Genomic DNA, 21,768 nt, shown 5'->3' with positions numbered 1-21,768 from the left:
GCTTAGAACGATTTTTCTGGTTTAGACAAATCTATTTATTGTGTATCAGTGATTTTTTTATTTATAAAAATCACCAAAAAAAGTTGTAGACTTGGCTTGAAAAAAATGGCAGGGGAGGGGATCACTTCAAGGATCTTGGAAAGGAGATGAAGGAGGAAGGAAGACAGTTTAACTGAGAATAATGGGGGAAGAACGCGGGTTTGTAGGGTACAAGGTTAAGGCAGGAGTGGGAGGGGGCAATGGAAACCACATTGCAAACCACAACCAGATCGGAACAAACAGATCAGTGTTAGGCAATCTGGGTGTGGTCAAGGGGAAATCAGTCATTATCAATTACATGTACATGCGCTACCAAAGCTTTCAGTGCACCGGTATCTCATGTACTTGTAAGGCTTGATAATGAACTCCCCGCACAAACCGTAGATAGTACTTTTGAGAGCCGAAGAAGGATAACACACTGTGTGCGCACCAACTCTTGTTTTACTATACTCTCGAGGACAATGCTTTGTGTTTCCCTTAGTCCCTGTGTGACACTGGAAAATGTGACACGACAAGGATGGTGTACATTTACTGTGACTGGTTCATTTAATGGTGAACTGCATCTTACACAAACAAAACAAACCCTGAAAAGATACAAAATAGAAATTCCATATAAATACAATGCTTTAGGAAATACCAATCCAGCAAAGTAAATTATAAAAAGAACAATAATAATCCTCAGAGAATCTAATGCAATCAAAAGAGATAAATCGAACTCGATAACACAATTTGCTTCTAACCGTAAAGTCAAGTTAAATTCCAAAATGAATTAATACAAGGCATGTGAATGCTTTAACTTGCAAAGACAAAATAGGAAATAACTAAAGCAAATGTGCAATGACCTCTAAATATATATGACTATGGACTCAGCAAACCATAGACTTAAATCAGTCCACTCATCATTATAACCTAAGGATCCATAAAGAAACTAACTTAGGAAAAATGAATTAATATCATAAAAAAAGGACTATGGAGAAATAACATAACTAAATAAATGCTAAACAAATATGCAGATGGCATGCTTAATTAAGTACAAAAAGAGAAATATGAGTAATATATGCTGCATCACATAAACGTAAGGACTAGTGTGCCAGTCTAATAAGACACTACTGGTATCTTAGGTCACACGCTCCAATAAACACTGGACAAAAGAAATCTCTGCAGGGTAATAAACATACTTGGCAGACTTCCTGCCTCCCTGTACTAAGGTATGGTGTCTTCCAAGAAACTGTGTGCACCTCATTATATATGCAGCAACTTAGGGGATTAAGGGTCTAAACAGTGGCTATACTACACTGCACTATGGGCATCTACACAGGACAAAGGAACTATGAATTTATACACTTAAGTATAAATCTAAGAATATGTTCATAAAAAAGTGGAAAATAGATGATGAGGAATATATAGTAAAATAAGGAAATCTATTCTTGAACTTTGTGTACTCAAGAAGTTAACTAAATGTGAACAAGAAATAAGGTGGATATACATGTACATGTAATCAAAGTTAGGGAAATCTAAATCCTTCAAATCCATGGAAATAGATTATATCTCTAAACACAGAAAGTCATCAAAAGGATGATCTTTCCTAAATATGCAATAATAAATACAACAACACAGTGCATCTGGGCTTCCTAAAGACCATCAATGAATGAATCCACTTTAAATTCAGTAATCAGAGTAAAGTTTAAGAATACTCCAGCTAACTTCAGAATTAATCAAAAAGTGTTCACAAAGTCTCAATAAAAAGAAACTTAGGAACTTCAGCAATAAGAACAACTATTAAAACAATATAAATGAATTCTTACCCCAGTCGAGTCATCCACAAAATCTTGAGGCATTAACTAAGAACATGTGTAGAAGGAAGCAGGACACTAGCTGTGTGGTGTTAACAGTGACAGAGCTAGTGGTGGAATGACTCACTCAAGACAATTGGCTAAGTGAGAGCTTTACCTTAAGGGTCAAGCGAGGGCGCTGTGCAGGAGAAATATGTAAATGAGCTGTCACATACTCCCCTGCTCTAAGGTTGGCGTCCCGACAACCTAAACAGATAAAAGATTAATACAAAAAAAGAAAGTACAATTAACTATTTACAAAAAAAAAATCATCTTGGCTGGACTCCGGCCAACATCTGTGCCAACAGCAGCTGCGTTCGGCTGATGTCTGCTAGTACACGTGGGTCTATCGCAGGTGCAGGGACAGGCATTGCTGGAGTCTCCGACTGGATGACAGACTTCGGGAGGTGATGGGGATTGGAGTGCTGTCCCGCTCCAGCACGGCTGGTGTGGCGCAACTGCTCCGCTTTGGCAAGTGGGACCTCCTCCTCTGTAGTGGGTTCCGGTGAAGAATCTTCCACTTCTGATGGGGGTTGCGGGGCTACATTGTCAGGGTGGTGCTCCCCTGTTTTGTGTAAAGCAGCGGGTGCTCTCTCCGGATCTTGCACATCTGAAGATTGAGGGGCTTGGTCCTCGGGCTGGTGCTCCCCCGCTTTGTGAAAAGCAGCAGGTGCACTCTCTGCTCCTTCTCCGCCTGAAGAGCTACCTTCATCGCCTCAAGCTCGGCCCGCAGTTGCTCCATTCCCTCCATTCTTGATAAATGTAGCAGCTCGTCTCGGGGTCAGTTGTCTGCCGTTAGTTTCGCCTCATCCTCGACTGGGGGTAGATGCAGTATTAGTACACCATCCTGTCTACGACGCCAAATGTGACACTGGAAAATGTGACACGACAAGGATGGTGTACATTTACTGTGACTGGTTCATTTAATGGTGAACTGCATCTTACACAAACAAAACAAACCCTGAAAAGATACAAAATAGAAATTCCATATAAATACAATGCTTTAGGAAATACCAATCCAGCAAAGTAAATTATAAAAAGAACAATAATAATCCTCAGAGAATCTAATGCAATCAAAAGAGATAAATCGAACTCGATAACACAATTTGCTTCTAACCGTAAAGTCAAGTTAAATTCCAAAATGAATTAATACAAGGCATGTGAATGCTTTAACTTGCAAAGACAAAATAGGAAATAACTAAAGCAAATGTGCAATGACCTCTAAATATATATGACTATGGACTCAGCAAACCATAGACTTAAATCAGTCCACTCATCATTATAACCTAAGGATCCATAAAGAAACTAACTTAGGAAAAATGAATTAATATCATAAAAAAAGGACTATGGAGAAATAACATAACTAAATAAATGCTAAACAAATATGCAGATGGCATGCTTAATTAAGTACAAAAAGAGAAATATGAGTAATATATGCTGCATCACATAAACGTAAGGACTAGTGTGCCAGTCTAATAAGACACTACTGGTATCTTAGGTCACACGCTCCAATAAACACTGGACAAAAGAAATCTCTGCAGGGTAATAAACATACTTGGCAGACTTCCTGCCTCCCTGTACTAAGGTATGGTGTCTTCCAAGAAACTGTGTGCACCTCATTATATATGCAGCAACTTAGGGGATTAAGGGTCTAAACAGTGGCTATACTACACTGCACTATGGGCATCTACACAGGACAAAGGAACTATGAATTTATACACTTAAGTATAAATCTAAGAATATGTTCATAAAAAAGTGGAAAATAGATGATGAGGAATATATAGTAAAATAAGGAAATCTATTCTTGAACTTTGTGTACTCAAGAAGTTAACTAAATGTGAACAAGAAATAAGGTGGATATACATGTACATGTAATCAAAGTTAGGGAAATCTAAATCCTTCAAATCCATGGAAATAGATTATATCTCTAAACACAGAAAGTCATCAAAAGGATGATCTTTCCTAAATATGCAATAATAAATACAACAACACAGTGCATCTGGGCTTCCTAAAGACCATCAATGAATGAATCCACTTTAAATTCAGTAATCAGAGTAAAGTTTAAGAATACTCCAGCTAACTTCAGAATTAATCAAAAAGTGTTCACAAAGTCTCAATAAAAAGAAACTTAGGAACTTCAGCAATAAGAACAACTATTAAAACAATATAAATGAATTCTTACCCCAGTCGAGTCATCCACAAAATCTTGAGGCATTAACTAAGAACATGTGTAGAAGGAAGCAGGACACTAGCTGTGTGGTGTTAACAGTGACAGAGCTAGTGGTGGAATGACTCACTCAAGACAATTGGCTAAGTGAGAGCTTTACCTTAAGGGTCAAGCGAGGGCGCTGTGCAGGAGAAATATGTAAATGAGCTGTCACACCTGTAATATAACACTCTACCATAGACTAAGCACACAAACTTACTACAGAGGACCGTTTCCAACAAAAGACCCAACTCCCGAGGACTGAAAGGATCTGTTGCTCTCCCTTTGTGTGTCGGTCCTTGAAGGTTATGTAGTACATGGTTCGTACGCATATGGGCTCCGTGTGCCAACAGGAGAGGGCACTTTTTTAACCACTTTTGAGAGCCCCAAGGACGGAGCACACTGCGTGTGCGTACTGGTTTGCTCGTGAGGTATGCACGACTTATGTGCACAAAGCTGAGCAATGGCGTCTTCGCATGAGCACCATGTGTCGTTGGTGATGTGTTCGAATGTCTCTATCATCAGCCATTAGGGCTTTGCACTTCACCCTCACATTAGTTTTGATGAAGGTATGCCCCCCCCCCTCACTTTTGAGAAGCGTTTGACGCCCTTGGTGTGGACCTAGGTCAGTTGCGTCCAAACAGCAAATTACGGTGGAGCTAGGTCGTAAAATGAAGCCCCGCTGACCTGAAACTGAACCTAGCCCCACAAATTTTCGGGGCTAGAATTGGCCCTGGCTAGCTCAGGAGATATGTTACGTCCAAACAACAACCATTTTGCGTGGAGCTAGCTAGCTCCAGAGCTATCTTCAAAGATAGCTCTATGGTCTGAACGACCCTGACAAGTTGGATGTATAACTACGTGTACCTCTCTTAAAAAAAAAAACCTGGAAAATATTAATGCCCAACAAACAGGGCCTGAAACAAGACTGGAGTTGAAATACAGGTCACAAAGGGTCTCTCCAAAACAGGGTCAGCGAAATAGGGGTCAATACATCCCGAGCTGGGCTGCGGATGAGATATTCAACTTGACAGACTAATAGGGCCGTGATCTTAGCAGAAAACTTGAAGGAGGGGAGGTGGGGGTTCAATTGTGGGGACAGAAAAGGGAAAACCTCGAATTAAAATTGACGAAGGAAAGGGGGGTCAAAGGCATTCATGGTGGCAAAAATCGAGCTGATGGAGCTACAGTTGGCATTCCTGCCACACACGGCTCTTTTCAAAGCACACGTGCTCTAGAAACTCAGTTGTGCCTTTAAGTCCGAAACTAGTGCGGGACATCATATCACATAGTGAATTGAATATGGATTTTATGCGGCGCCAAGTTTTATGTTGACAGTTAAGCTTAAAATTTGATGGTTTTATTCACTGCTGGGAATATGCAAAGGTATAGCAATAAAATCCCTGCCACATCAGATATGAACATTACACATCTATGGGTTATTCAATATTTTCTCTGAATATGTAGGACACTCAATGTGTGGATTTTCTGCGACCTACATGTAGCTCTTCGAAATACATACAGGGTGAGTCAAAAAAAGGAAACCCAAACGTCAGGACCATTATTTTCATTGAAGTTCTGCAATGTAGCACTTTTAAAATCTAATATATGAAAGCCCAATTAATAAGCTTTCTTTAAGTACAAGAATCATTCAAATCACTCATGTACTTCTCAAGTTAGGCAACTTCTGTCCACGGATCACAAAAAAGGTCTGTGTTCTTAAAGTTAAACAATTCACATACATCCCTGATTGTTTTCGCTTTGCTGAAAGAACGCTTATCTTTTTTGTGATCCGTGGACACAACTTTAAAATGGTGTTTGTTTTCAAAATTTCGTTACTTGAAAAGTACATTAGTGATTTGAATGATTCTTGTACTAAAAGAATGCTTATTAATTGGGCTTTCATATCCTAGATTTTGAAAGTACTACATGCAGAACTTCATAACATAATTGGTCCTGCCATTTGTTTTGTTTGTGTGTTTGTTTTTTTGGACTCAACCCATACACGTACAGTTAACAAACACAAACACTCAATTTTGGTGACATCTGGATGACAGTACATCTTTAAGGGAATGGGTTCAGGGGTGCATCTATATACCGTTAACTTTGGCTGGAGGGGGTTGGACACATAACCGTCAATGGGGGGGGGGGGCACTTGGCCGTCGAGGGGGAGGGGGTTAGCGGGCTAGCAGGCATGTGCTACTTTTTTCTTCATGATTTTCCTATTTGTGGCACAAGGGGGGGGGGGTGGTCCCCCTAACACCCCCCCCCCTTTTTTAGAACTGCCACTGGGGTTGGCGGTGAGCTAGGTTTAGAACCTTTAGATTTGATGGTTTCCAAGCTGCATCTTTGAAGCTCGACTAAACTAACAAATATTACTAGGTCCAGCTGTTATTGTGATTCACGGGTCACAATGGGTTCAGATAGGAAAGAGCTGCAGCTGCGATGGCCAGTCAAATTGGACAATTTCTGGGAAGTAATTAAGCCTTCATTTTCTTTGGTGCTTAGAAATCAAGATCTTTTATGACCTTGAGTTCACCACAGTGTGATCTTTCTAGAGGTGTGCATTTACGGGTAGTAAAGGAACGGGTACCCAATTGAAAAAAAAATAAAATATGGGTCCCCGTTAAAGAAACCCAAAGCCAAACATGCCAAATTCAAATCTCGGAAGTTTTTGTTGATATTGTTTACAAAGGTCCGGACGATGATACTTCTGCGTCGGGGCACCAATACAGCAAGATACAAGTGTGAACAGTGAGCTTTATAGCTTAACTATGTAAACTACATCTTTTGCAAGCCTTATACATGTAATGCAAAATATGTTTGGTTTTACCATGTGGTCTGGTTTTCATTTTGGAAATTCCCCGCAGTCGACTTCAAAACCTTACTCTTTCATTGTCCAAGAAGTAACTAAGTAATTTGTACATTGGTTACGGGTACCCGATCCCATAATCTAGAACCAGTTACAGACATCAACAGTCTCGTATTCGGGTACCCGGTTCCGATGCACAGCCCCTGATCTTTCCACTCACTAAATGACTGTACGAAAGCGATTCGGGGGAAAAATGGGCCTGTGAGCTGTGCCACAGATAGAGTTTGTGAATGGGCAAGTTTTAGAAGTGTGAACAGTCAAAATCTCAAGAGATTCACATGGGTACAACATTGAGTTTAGTTACATAAAGTGTGAAAACGCCATCCAATACAACATTCACATTGGAGTCCTTTTCTTTTCAAAAATAGTACAGGGTGAGTAAAAAAAGTACATTGTAACATCTGTTGCTTTACTCAATCATTTTTCTGTTACAGTTCATGAAATTGGATTCATTGTACAGGGCGAGTAAAAAAAAACGAAACCCAAATGTCGGGACCATTGTTTTAGTGAAGATCTGCATGTAACACTTTCAAAGTCTAGGATATGAAAGCCCAATTCATAAACTTTCTTTTTGTACAAGAATCATTCAAATCATTTATAGTACTTTTCAAGTTACAGAGTTTTAAACACAACCACCGTTTTAAAGTTCTGTCCAAGGACCACCAAAAAGGTGTGCGTTCTTTCAGCAAAACGAAAACAATTCACACACATCCTGTGATTTGTTTTCGTTTTGCTGAAAGAACCCTGAACTTTTTTGTGATCCGTGGACAGAACCTTAAAGCGGCGGTTGTGTTTAAAATTCCGTAACTTGAAAAGTACATGAGTGATTTGAATGATTCTTGTACTAAAAGAAAGCTTATGGATTGGGCTTTCATATCCTACATTTTGAAAGTGCTACACATGCAGAACTTCACTTAAACAATGGTCCCAATATTTGGGTTTCATTTTCTTTGACTCGCCCTGTACAATGAATCCAATTTCAAGAACAGTAACAGACAAAAGATTGAGTAAAGCAACAGATGTTACAATGTCTGAACAATGTCAGTGTTATCCCAACGCTGTAAACATCCTTGTCACATGAAACACGAGAATGTCGGATAAAACTAATGCACTTTATATAATTGTCTGAACTGATTACAATGACAAAGATCCAATGTTTGATCCCAAGGGGATGCCCAACGCATTCAGTCATATCATGGCTTATATTTTCGCCTCAGTGCACCAATGTGGGGAAAAACAGAAAAAAAATAATCTCCCCACTTATAGGCTAATTACTCATCTTTTTTGTCACATCCGGGATGAAATGAATAAATAAAAAAAATTATTGATATTTTTTTTTTCTGCTGGCACACTCCAGACTCTCTTCAGATCCTGGTTTGGCAGAGTCAATGCTGCTGGGCGTGGTTCCAGCCTATATTTACATCGAGTGGGTGAGTAGGGGCTGAAAATATTTTCCATTATGTTGTAAAAATTTACAACTGGCATTTTTACAGAATTGTGCAATTTGGGGGATTCTTTTTTTTTTTTTTTTTATTCATCAACCTTGGGGCACTTTATGTACACCAGGTTTTCTCAAACTACCAGTTTGTCAGTAATTGCTTTTGGAACTTAGAAATTGGAAAATACACGCATGATTGATTAGGCCAAGTACAAAAAAATAATTTAAATTCATAAATTTGATATATTTTGTAAATATATGGTCAGTATATTGTCATTTTATTTGTTTCTAACAAAATTGAACAAAAGGGCAAGGCTGCTTTGGGCCCAAAAAAATAAGTCTCCAGTTTCTGGTATGGAGCTTGCCCAAAAAGTGGTGCGGCGACGCGGCTTTTTTTTTTTTACAGTTTTTTTCTTCTTCAAATGTCGGCTGATGACTGCAAATGGTGCCCGACTAAACTAAGTGCAAATATATGGGAGTCCAGAGAGGCCACATAAAGCTTATTCTCGATCATAACCCCATCTAAAAACACTTTAAAATTGTGCAGCAGCAGGATTCCAGTCAAACCAGTGAGTTTGGCGGTTTGAGACATCATCTTTCATTGAAAAAAAACCTTTTTCATTTTGCCGACGCGCATGGCTACGGCGACGCGCGCGAGACTTTTTTTTTTGGCCTTGGACGCAATTTTGTATCAGCAAAAGAGTCAAGAAAATGGAAGAATCAATCTGCCATCTAGGAAAATCCGCCAATTTGGGGGGAAAAAAAAGTGCCGGCCTCTTTCGTTTATTAAAAAAGCTAGGACGAGAAACTACATTATTTTTTTACCCGGCCTTAAGTCCGCAAACAATTTAATATTTTAAGGACCTGTTGGTGTCTTTATGTTCTTGAAAACGACAGTACACCAGGTGCCATGATTTCACAGGATGCTTGAGTTGAGACTGTTATTCACTTACAGTCCAGTAAGGTATTTCATCATAATTTGGTAGTTTTGTTTTCTGATGTTTCGCAAATATTGCATATTACCTTTAACCCCCAAAATAATTTGCAATAAGGAGGATTTTGCAGGATTGAGGCTGTATGGCAAAATTGTGCGGCTGATTTTGGAGGATGCACTGTTTTGAGGTCTTAGGCCAGACCTTGTGTTGTTTATACTTAGCCGTGCATAAATTTAGGCCTTAAGATTACACTTATATTTCTCTAATAATATCCCTTTCCCGTGCCGCGATGCACCCAGAATAACTAAATACTAAAGTTACTTTTAAAAAAAAATACTTTGGATAATACTCGAAATCCTCCGCGCTGCTCCAGGATGTCACTGGCTCTGACAGTGATTGCTGGAGGATTTTGCAGGATTGAGGCAGTGGTCACCCCTCCAAGGACTACATTCAAGAAATAACAGCCGATTTTGGAGGTTTGCGGCTGTATGCCATTTTTACATGGAGGCAGTTGGAGGAGTTTGCAGCATTGAGGTTGCATCCTAGCAAAATGTCTAGGGAGTTTAGGGTTAAGCAAGTCTAAGGAACAAGTAACAATCAGTCAATCAGTCAGTAAGTCATTCAGTGAGGTTCAAAAAGGACCGTAGACCAGCAAATAAAAAAGAACAAGTTATGCTTCAATGAACTCGCCAGACACATCGTGTATGCAAATGTTGTATGCACAGCACACATGTTACAAGTATTGTTTACACGAATTATGCGCATCAGAAAAACGAATCACTTAAAACCTTGGAACATTACTAAGCCGGGATTCTGTTTCCCCGTCTGTACGAAACCTAAATCCGACAGGATTATAGCTAGGACGGGTAAATTGTGTAAATGATATGCGCAGCCAGATGTTTCGGGGCATTACAAGGAGATAATTTCCAACTATAATTATGACAAACCAATTTGGTTTTTCCACAAAAAAATATGTCTTTGGCCTTGAAATAGAACTGTAGAGCTATAAATTATTAAAAGGCTTTTGATGCATCCTTGACTTTTTACAAACTCGCATCTCTTTGTAAAATTTCTTTTAGGCAAAATAAAAAAAGTCTCTTGTTTCTGGCATGTTGCTTGCCCAAAAAGTGGTGCGGCGACACAGATTTTTTTTTTTTTACGGTTTTTTTTTTTCTTCAAATGTCGGCTGATGACTGCAAATGGTGCCCGACTAAACTAAGTGCAAATATATGGGAGTCCAGAGAGGCCACATAAAGCTTACTCTCGATCGTAACCCCATCTAAAAACACGTTAAAATTGTGCAGCAGCAGTATTCCAGTCAAACCAGTGAGTTTGGCGGTTCTGAGACACATCTTTCAGTGAAAAAAAACTTTTTAATTTTGCCGACGCGCATGGTTACCGCGACGTGCGCGCATACCAGAGAACGGAGACTTTTTTTTTGGCCTTATATAATTTTTTTTTAAAGATAACTGAATAAATATATGGAAATCAATATGCATTTTGATCAGAGAACAAGAACAGACAAATTCAAGGTGAAGCAAGATTTAAACGAGTATGGAATTTGTAAAAATGTTCAGACATAGGCTCGTTTCCGTTAACCTTAAGTGGAAGAATTCTGAAAAGAGCTCAATAATTCAATCTCGTTGCCCTGTTTGTAAGAAGTTTGAACTTTCTTCTTTGCCTTCTTGATTATATCTTCATTGTTTCTTCCTTTCTATTTTTTTTTCTTCATTTCTTTCAGTCCAGAAATATTTGATTTATTTTGATTTTTTTTGGTGAAAAAGATCACAAACTGTCCCTACGGAGGATAACAATGAGAAATTTAATTCAGTCGGATTTTCAAAAGGGCTTTTTCCTTTCTTTCTTTTTCTCAAAGGAACCTTGATGATTTTATTTTTTCTTAAAACGGCTCAATTTATTGGATGTTTTCGTCCAAGGTTAGCGGGAACAAGGGACCATGGACAGTCTCAAATACAGCGACAAGAATAGAGCAATCACGGTGATAGTTCTACAATTTCCTCAAGGAAATCACTATTGTAGAAAAGGCCATGCGAACACAGTGTTCCACAAAACCGGTGAAAATTACAACCTTTTATTAAACAGAAGAGCAATTCTGTATTAATTTGGAGATCTTTTCTTCTTCTTGTTTTGGTTCGAAGTCATTCTTGGGGAAAGTCAAGTCATTGTAAAACTTTGCTGGTCCAAATCTGTGAGTCTCTTAAGGGGAATATTGTACAACGTTTGCTTGATTTAGGGGTTAGATTTGAGAGTTTGATGGATTTTATAGTAACTGTTGTTACATTGCCCTGTTTAAAGTCTTTGTGTTCACGGATGCTGGAAAAAAATCTGGTTCCCTGACCCTACTTCAGACGAAACGGAGCAATTTATGGGAATTGTCAGGTCAGGGAACCAGACTAGATGGCTTGCATCCGTTCATGGATGTGTAACCGATTACGAACAAAACGTGGACTAATTCAATGTGGTAAATTGGGGGCAGTATTTGAAAACAGTATATTTTTTTCCAACGATGGTCGGCTGACCATCGTTGGAAATTGATACATTTTATGCCGAAGCAGTTGTGAAACTAAAGTTTCTGCCTTGAATGGCATCACAGTTTTGTTCACGAATACGGAAATTTGCATAAGCACACGAACCACAAGGGCACCAAAACGACCTTAAAGTGGCAATATGAGGATAAAAAAGTAGCGTTTAATGGAACAAAAAGGTACATTTCAAATATTGCATTAAAAAAACAAAAAATTCATTACATGGCCATTCAAGCAGCATCATAAAATTGGGCCCTGATGTGTATCTAAACACACTACATGCATGAACCGAATGTCATATTCCAATTATACACGAATCATTTCGCTCCACCATTGGCAGTCAAGTATATGTATGACAAAAGAAGTCTACGACGGGAAAAACAAAATTGCAAATTTTGTAATCATTACTGTTGCCATGGCATTCAAATAACCACCAAGATTGGTGAATTTCATAGCCTGAATTTCACAGACCGCAGCATTGAACTACATGTTTCACTCTAATAGGAGACATGAAAGCTACATGCATTTGGGGGGGGGGGAATGAAATCATACTAGCGATTGACGGCTGTGAAGGCCAACGATCAATTTTGTTCATTCCCCCGTTTTTTCTTTCTTCTCCTTTTGTAAAATGAGAAAGAAAATATGCCAGGGGGAATCAGACTCAATAATGAAACATGACTAGGAATGCGCCGGTGCTTTATCAAAAAATGACAGTTTCAAGGTCGAATGACTGGGAAGGAGGGATACATGGACAAAGGGAAAAGGGAACAAAACTGTATAAATTGGTTTTGATTGAACAGAAAGAATTGGATATTTGGGGGAGGGAAAGGTAAACTGTCAAAACACAAATTTGCTGGGATGGAAGGGAGAGTCCGTAGAATGAAAAATGACAAGTCTGACGGAGCCACGGATAATATTGGGCAAATGGCAGGAAAACAATATCTAGAAATTGTTTTGTTACTGTCAAAAATGATATTCTGGTTGATAATACTGTCGGTTATAGGAGTTGTGTGTGTTCAATTTCATGAATACAGGGGCTCTCCAGAATAAAAAATCTGGAGGGGATGAACATTACAAAGGCTCAGGGATTGAGGTTGCGTATTTTATGGACACTGTTATTGAAATAAAGGAAATTATCTACGTCAGGAAGAAAACGTGTCAATAATAAGATAAAGAAATAAATATTGATGGATTGGACACAAGGAATCACTGTAAAGTTATGGGGAGTTAACTGATGAGCGGTTTACTGTTTATCTATGGTCAATATCTCCATGTTCAACTTTTCAATTATTTCCATGTAAACCAACCAATCCTGTACATAAGATATCAAAAAAGTTTATTGAGGGCGCTGTTTCAATCTGCTGGTATGTTTTATGAATGGAACTTGTAATTTGTTGGGGAAAACAAATTACACAGTTATTATACAGTTATTATAAAAAATGTCAAAATGTAATAGCGTCTAAAATGCTGTTGAAAACAACTATTTATTTGCAAAACCTATACAAGAATAAATATCAACAAATTACACAGATGAGGGATATGGCCTCGTCAGAATCAGACATTTCGGTCTACGGTTATGATGAGTGACAATAATGGCCAAGTTCGGGCAAGGACCATTAGTCGACTAGTGGTTGATTTGTGACGTATCTTACGCCTGCGCACTAATAGCAACATGCGAACGTCTCTAGTCAAATGCTGGTCAAAATGTCATCGCAAAACTTCTGGATCCTGGCTCTCTGCTAGCATTATGAATGCGCGCGGCTATTGGTTACCAGCAAAGCAACCAACCCCAGTAGGCTGGTTCCAAATAGTCGACTAGCGTAGTCAACCACCGTCGACTAGACAGAGTTCGGGCAAACATTAGTTAACCATTGGTCAACTATGTCCTTGCGCGAACTTGACCAATGTATCAGTGACAGTAGCCACAGCCACACAGAAATGTGTGAGATGTGGCCACTGCCTGAATTTTGCTCCGTACTCCGTAGTACTTTATGTAGGGTGCGTTCGTTTTGATCGACTCGGGTGAGCCCCGTGCCGTTCCTTTAGCTCCGAGTCATTCTCAGGGCTCACCTGAGTCAGCCACCGCAGATCTTGCTCGTGGAACAGAGTCGATGGTGGAAATACGTCACAGGCATGCGTTGTTCATTCCAAGAATTGGCTAAACATGGCGGCCGGGCAGCGGAAATCTCAAGTGGACCCCCAAATCAACTTTATTTGAAGTCTAAAGAAGTTCATTGCGATTTTAAAGGCTATAATTCCAGCCCAACTATTTTTAGGCTTTGTAAAATTGACTGAAAAGCAGTTAATCTCAAACTAAGACCCAGAAACGGGTGTTGTCAGTGGCTACGGCCACGACTTGAGACATCACACAGGGATTGTGATGGTTCATGGCTGAGCGTTCGATTAGCCTGGCTGTCGTGGCTGCCTTTACCCGAACAGCTATTTGAACACACCAATAGTACGGCACAGCAACATCCAAAAATTGTATAGACTGACTTACCTGTCCCTGCTATGAAGCCGTTCTTGTGAGCTTGAATGCACAGGATGGGAGAGGACGTCTTTTGTACAACTTTGGCAGGTTGGCTGTTAAAATTTAAACAGACAAGAAAATTATGTACAACTTACAAAATACAAAACTTAGAAAATCATAGAGAAGGCGAATAGTTTTATTTTCAAGCAAACTTGAACTTGATCCTGATTGGTCGATCCATAGAAACGACGGTGTTGTATTATCCTGTATTGCATGGTTCATACTGGTTCATACTGGTTCATACTGGTTCATACTGGTTCATACTGGTTCATACTGGTTCATACTGGTTCATACTGGTTCATACTGGTTCATACTGGTTTATACTGCAAGGTGCTTATCGTATACAATCTTAAGACGAGCACATTTTTCTGATGCACGCACACCTAATCAGTTAGCAGCTTAAATGTGATCACAGCGTATGACCTTATCTTATACTATGTCCCATCTTTGACCTCGTGGCATATTTGACACAGACACACTTCATAATTATTTGTTCCACTCGCGCTCGTAGGATAACTAACACTGTACTTTGTTCAGGAGTTTTTCACAACAGGAAGGAGAAAGTTTATGCTTCATATCATTATCAGGATGTGGAGGAAATATCTTCAAGGGAAAACACTTTTAAAGTTGAACAAAGAGATTGACTAGAGCAGGGTTTGAACCTCCGTCCTCCGGATTGCCGTTCCGGTGCTCTACCAACTGAGCGATCCATCCCGATTCTGGCCCATGCCCATTTTGTCAATGTCTCTGTTCACGAGGTGCTAGCCAGAAGCCATAAACATGTATATGCCATGTAGCCAGGGATCGCGCCCAAAGTCACGATACTAGCAACATCAGCAATGCTGCAAACTGGAGAAATAGCAAACGGGTACCACTCAGAGAGGATACGGTTTTTCAAACAAAAAATAATGACAAAGGATTTTCAACAGCCCACCTGTGATTTCTAACATCTAAGATGTGAATAGATCCATCTTGGCTCCCGGCAACCACCGAGTCGTTGGACAGGAACGCGCAGCAGTTGAAGGCAGCCGAACCCTCGACTTGGAAAATCTGGGAAAAGTACAAAAAGGATTTCAAATGTAACCATCGACCGCTGTTGTTTTAAAGTTTTGTGTTCATAGATGCTAGAAAAACCAAGGAAACAAAATGCTGTTGTTGTTAAGTCTGGTTCCCTGACCCTACTTCAGACAAAACGCTGCAATTTATAGATGTTGGGAATTGTCAGGTCAGGGAACCAGACTAGCTGGCTTGCACCCGTTCACGGATGTGAAACCGATTGCAAACAACATGTAGACTAACCGAATTTGGTAAATTTGGGGCAGTGTTTGGAAAAAAAGGCACTTTTTCCAGCTGTTCATCATTGGAAATTGATACAAAAATTCCTCTTTTCTTGAAAATGACAGCACACCAGGTGCCATGATTTCACAGGATGCTCTAGACTATTACTCACTTGCAGTCAAGTGAGGTATTTCATAATCATTTGGTAGTTTTGTTGCTGTTGATGTTTACAAATGTTGTATATTACCTATAATTCCCGAGGATAATAGACAAAAACAAGTTGTAGTCCAATCTTGCTAAACACCAGACCCCTCTGAATGTTTTGCACTCGGCTTACGATTACCTCTTGATTGGTTTCACAGAGAGAGATAACTTCTGTTCCGGAACAATTTTTATATAGTTTTCGTCCCCATATTGCTGCCCACCTTTTTCCTGCTATGTAGCCCTACACCAATCAGCTCGCCTCCCTCGGTTGCTAATAGCAACATCTTCCCTGCTGTACCACACTCTTCCTCCGCTATGATTTAAAAAGAAAACGGTAATTGTTTCTATTCAGATATTAACAACATTTGAACATTTAAAGATCAAATTTCGTTGCCCATGACCATGCACAGTCAAAGCAAGCAGCCTCAGTCTGCATAAAGCCTAATAAAACCATTCTCTGTTTTATTTGCTGAAGTTGAGATTAGCTAAGAATGTAAAACTGCTACATTTTGAAGATGAAAAAAATGGGAAAATTTCTTATGACAACAATTTCCTCATTTGTCAATGGCCATTTTGCACTGCCTATTGTTGTACAATTACTCTCCAGGGCACACCCGGAGTACTGAACATATGAGGTTTCGGCAAGAAATAACGTACAAATACTGTTGAAATGACTCTTGCGAATCAGTTTTTTGTATTTGGCTGTATATCAGAAGTTGGCTGGACAATTTTGCCTTTTGCAAAAATCAAAATTTTTGGCAAAAATAATCCCAGTGCGAAGTGCTTAAGTGGGTATTTGTCAGAAGTCATACGTGCAGAGAGTATAAAGACAATTTTCTTATGAAACTCGCCAGTTCCAACCTCATAATGAGCAAAGAAAATCTGTCTGTATTATCTTTGCCTCACCTGGTGGTTTTCCTGGAGTTCCGAGGTCGACGGACTCATGGACCTCGCCGATGGCGCATGCGTTGATAAAACCCTTGATGCTGTGAACGGTCGCCAGGCACTTGGAGTTGCCGCAGTTCCATAGCCTGGCTGTGCCATCACGGGAACCAGTGACAATATTTCGGCCTTTATCCACAATGGCCATGCAGGATACGCCTACGGGTTGGATTCACAAATAATTTACAATGCTAAAATGAAAATTTAAATATCTTAGGAATTTTTGCCCTTCACTGATGTACATCTACTTCCATGACATTTTACCCTCAGTGCCAAGGGATAAAAACACTTTGGCAAAAGAATGGGGGCACTAGACTATAAACGAATGGTACATTTGGTTGTGTCCTTCGGCAGGACACATTACTGCAATTGCTTCGCTTCTTCTTAGTTATCTCCAAAATTGAAATGGGCACTGCGAGGGCTACACCGCTTATACATCAGGTTATTGTAGTTAATATTGAGTTTTACCCTTCATACCGGTAGATGTTATAATTTCTTAATGCTAACCTCTAGGGTATTCTGGCTAGAAACCCTGCCGAACCCAGCAACATGCAGCACTTGTCAAAACGATAAATCACAAGGCAAAACTACCTCAGAGTCTGTGGTCACCGAATGCAGCAGGATACAACTGTGGCATTGTTCAATGGGACTCAGCTCTCATTGTTTCAAAATTGGCCGTTCATGTACTGGTGTTGATGGCTCAGTGCAGCAAGGTCCAACTGACTTTAGGCTTTTTCACACTAGAGTCTCTCGACCCGGGTTGAACTCAAGCCTGGGCGAACAAAGTGCCGCACCCTGGGTTGAGTTTTTGATCTTTCAAACCCAGGTTCAAACCCGCATTGTTTCACACTTGTTTCATGCAAACCGAGGTTATTTCGCTCGGTCCCTACTGTTTTGAACCCTGGTGAGATTTTCAACCCGGGTTGAAAATCTCCACCCTGGTCTGGAGCAGGGTTCAGTTCCACCCAGAGCGAAATCAATCTCAGGGTTGACGTAGGGGTGGGAAAGTTTCAAGTGTGAAATGCTGCATGTTTTCAACCCTACGTCAACCCAGCGTCTACCCCGAGATTAGTCTAGTGTGAAAAGGTTTATTTTCTAATCCGATGTACTGTGTTGTGTCTTGCAGGGTAAGAGACAAAGCACTCTTTGATCAGTGATTTCTGAGAGATCACAAAAAAAAGTTTGCAGAGTGACTTGGGAGGGACTCGAAACTGGGACACCTGCTTACCACTTCAGATGTCTCACCAAGCAATCAAGGAACGGTTACTCACCTCCCGTGTGACCCTTCAGAGTGACCGGGCAGCTGCCGTCCTCTACTGACCACACCTTGACCTGTCTGTCCAGACCACCGGTCAGCACCACCACGCCGGAGGGGAAGAATCGACAGGTACTGACCTCGCTGAAATGACCCTTCAGCTCTCTCTGCAAGCAGAAACATTGTATACAACACAGAGTGCGTCAAAAGGAAAGTGACCTGAATCGATAATTATGTTAAATGATACACCAATGAAGCACCTACTTTTAAAGCTGTCCATGGAATGCCATTGAAAGCTATTGAGCTGAGTGACAACCAGAGATTACTTGGTTGGTACTTGGTTGGTTCTTCTCCTAAGGAATTCCACAAGGGAGTATAAGTAGGAGGCCAGAAACACCGGGGCAAACCCCTTCTCTTAGCGATAAGTGTTACTGGGTTATTTTACGTGCGTTGGGCTTGATACAATACACGGGACCTCTGGCTTAACGTCCCATCCGAAGGACGAAGCAATAATGGTTAAGTGCCTTGCTTAAGGACACAAGTGTCCGGGCCCGGGCTCGAACCCATGCCACTGTTGCCTTTGAAACACCAGAGCATGAGTCCGGTGCTCTTAACCGCTAGGCCATGGCACTCCACTTACCCAGGCATTCAAATAAAAATGAGATTTTAATCATTTGAGTCAAGACTCAAACATTCATTTTACTGTCAGATTTTGTGTTTTGAATATGAGGAACAATTAAGTCAACTGTTTTGGGGTTTTTTTTCTGAAATATTGATAGTGATTTGTGTCTGTTTTCCTCTGCGTGTTTTCGTTCATTCGTGGTGGGAAAACGTCAATTTTTCATTCATTGTATTTAATGGGTATTCATCAGTTCGTAGAACGCTAAATGATCAGTGGCGGACAGCTGAATTTTGTGATCTTTTTATTAAAATATTCATAACTTGGGAACAGAGTATGTAAATTACGTGAAATTTTCAGTTACTAGTCAATAACATGTACTTCACCCTATGTTATTTTTATGAAATGGAGCAAACCACAATTAAAAAAAAAAAAGTGTATGCTTTTGTTCTACAGGAATATACAGGAGTAGACATTTGCATTCATTTTTAGTAGATTGAAACAAAGAAAACTGAAGAAAGTCTGGTTGAGACAGAATGCATCATATGTCCATTACTCACTCGCACTGTTCCGTCCGACGTCTGCCATATTCTTAATGAATCGTTGGAATCTGAGGACACGCCCAGCGCACCACCGGACGAAATGTCCAGACTAATAATCTGCAAAATTAATCACAGAACAAAGAACCAAATTTAAATACACATTGTGTGCATATTAATGGAGCGTTGGACATTTGTGTTGGATGTCTCAAATTAAAGAGAAATGCTCAATTACTTACTCCCCTTGTGTGGACATTCCTGAATGCACCACTGCCAGCTTGGAATTTGGCCTTCAAATCTTTCTCTGGATAGGAAATAGTGATCGTCCTCTGAAACGACACAAACAAAACAGATCCATTTATGATTTTTTTAAAACTTATAAGATTGTTTTCAAGCCATAATCCTCAATTCTGAGACAAATCTTATCCATCATGTTGAACCCTCCATTTATTTGATCAGTCACAGACGGTCAAAAATTCAATCCTGTTCCCCTGTCATGCTTTTTACACAGGCTAGTCACCAACAGGCAGATCATATTTCAAGCAAGCACTGTGACTAGTCAAATTCCATCAACAGACAAAAGCAGGTGACTGGTAGGCACAGCTGGCTTATCAATCTCTTGGAGCGAAAGCATAGCTATATCAGGTTTCATAACAATCGCAGCCAGTCGTTGTTAAAAAATAGTCACTTGATTTATCTTGGCCTTGTTGAAATTGAGGTAAAAAGCAAATGCACTGACATAACATCTACCTTAACTGGAAAAATTATTTGTTATTCTGAAACTGTTTTTTGGGGGAGTGTGGTTATGTGGTAAGGGCCCTCTGACTTGTGATCAGGGGGTTGCAGCTACAAATTCTGCTGCTAGCCACATGTGTCCTTGGGCAAGCCACTTCACCCGCACTTGCCTCTCTCCACCTAGGAGTATAAATGGGTACCGGCATTAGCTGGGGAGTAACATGGGATGGACTGCTATCCCATCCAGAGGGAATAGAAATATTCTCATTTCTTTCATGCCAAGGAATCCGGAGACAAACAACGGCCTGATAGGCCATATTTAGTTGAGACATAGTTGACTTTCAAAGCCGCCTGTCTCATCCAAACCCCAATGCTGTGTTCAGATCCTATGGCACACTGCAAAATCCTTGGTATCAATTTTGATGATTTCTGGACACTTTGGCAAAAGAAAGTCATCACAACAATTACTACCCGTACACTAACTGCAGTCTCACCCTTGTGATGTCCAAAACTCTGAATCCCTCCGACGCAACAACTTGAGGGATTCCTTTGTTATCCAATCCCTGAGACTTCAACTCTCCTTGAATGCTGGTACTGCCTTCACCTGTTACAAATGTTATAAAAATATTCAAATCTAGGTGTTTTCAAACAGGTGAACTGACACGAAAAAAATGCCAACATTTTGCACAAATATACGTTTAAACTACTAGGGAATCATTAGTAATCACAGATGATAATAAGGAAAACATTAAACAGATTGTAAAAAGCAAATTCAGGTGAATAGAGAGCTGTACGATGTCTTGACAGCTCAACAGCAAGGCATGCAGTAGGATGCATACTAAGCGTGGACACTATATTTGTAAACAATGCGACGTCATAGATGCATGACCAATCAGATTGCATTATGCTAATTAGCGGACACTATTTGGTACCAGATAGTTTTTGGCACCAGTGTTATAGCAAAAACAATCAGGGACCAGTTCACTGAGACACAGTCAAATACACTTCTTTTGGTGAAATTATCAACAACAAAAACAAAACAAAAAACAATTTCAAACTCATTAGTCATGATTGTTAGCAATTCACTGCGATTAAAATGAAAAGGTGAAATTTTCAGTGAAACAAATGAGTACATTATTAGTGCAAATCTTATCCAACACTAACAATAATTGCACCGTGCATTTTGTTTTTAAATGACATGCAGAATTTAAAGGGACATTTTTTTTCACGAAAAAGATGCAATGACTTGTCAAATTTACCGAGTGTCTTGCAAAGCACCCACGCCTGGCCTTCGTTTTGCCTGGAAAAGAGCAAATCGAGACAGAATGTATATCACCACCAGTTTAAATATAATTCTTATTGAACATGCAATAATAAAATTCACTATGTTAGAAACAGTTTCGTGAAATTCGGCTTACCAAAGCGATTCGTTCCAGTCACTTTGCAAAATCAAGCGCGCTGCCATGTTTACATGAAAAAGGTCTGGCGAATGAGGGCGCTATGTCAACTTAACAGTGGCTAAACCATTGATCTCCATATATAGTCGTGTTCCCTAACGTGGCGCACTTCAAAGCTTATCCAACTTTCCTCGTGTAGTGTTGGCAAACCTCTTTGTTGATAAACCTCAAATTCATGCAGTGAAATGCTGGTACTTTTACCTTTTTAATGCTTGCTATTTAACCTCTGTGTACAATTTCGGTTTCATAAAATTTAATCCGAAATGCAAAAACGGTCGCGTCCGGAAATTGGGCACAAATTGGCGGAGTGTTCCCTAACGTGGCGCACTTGAATAAATCTC

The 21,768-nt window shown here is 40.0% G+C and overlaps 1 protein-coding gene and 1 long non-coding RNA gene across 3 annotated transcripts; both read right to left on the bottom strand.

The window, feature by feature from the left end:
• Window positions 1–562: 562 nt before the first annotated feature.
• On the bottom strand, window positions 563–4,248 carry LOC119721378. The gene is made up of 3 exons (XR_005270180.1): window positions 4,054–4,248; window positions 1,845–2,832; window positions 563–623 (listed from the first exon to the last, which is right to left on the bottom strand). It is a non-coding gene; the product is annotated as an uncharacterized LOC119721378 (long non-coding RNA).
• A 9,941-nt stretch (window positions 4,249–14,189) lies between these two features.
• On the bottom strand, window positions 14,190–21,476 carry LOC119721376 (proteasomal ATPase-associated factor 1-like). Of its 2 annotated transcripts, XM_038191437.1 has the most exons (10): window positions 21,389–21,476; window positions 21,230–21,270; window positions 20,465–20,574; window positions 19,475–19,564; window positions 19,257–19,355; window positions 18,094–18,244; window positions 16,787–16,981; window positions 16,102–16,193; window positions 15,333–15,448; window positions 14,190–14,451 (listed from the first exon to the last, which is right to left on the bottom strand). In XM_038191437.1, the coding sequence occupies exons 1-10, from the start codon at window positions 21,433–21,435 to the stop codon at window positions 14,205–14,207; spliced, it is 1,188 nt and encodes a 395-aa protein (XP_038047365.1). In that variant the 5' UTR covers window positions 21,436–21,476; the 3' UTR covers window positions 14,190–14,204. The 2 variants fall into 2 exon arrangements, with proteins under 2 accessions (XP_038047365.1, XP_038047366.1); XM_038191438.1 differs by lacking the exon at window positions 16,102–16,193 and having other exon boundaries at window positions 14,369–14,451.
• Window positions 21,477–21,768: the final 292 nt, after the last annotated feature.

Source organism: Patiria miniata, unplaced genomic scaffold (assembly GCF_015706575.1).
Source record: "Patiria miniata isolate m_02_andy unplaced genomic scaffold, ASM1570657v1 HiC_scaffold_13, whole genome shotgun sequence".
In the NCBI taxonomy this organism is placed as follows: domain Eukaryota; kingdom Metazoa; phylum Echinodermata; class Asteroidea; order Valvatida; family Asterinidae; genus Patiria; species Patiria miniata.
Note: the sequence above shows the minus strand (reverse complement) of the source record. Positions and strands in the feature narration are given on the sequence as shown.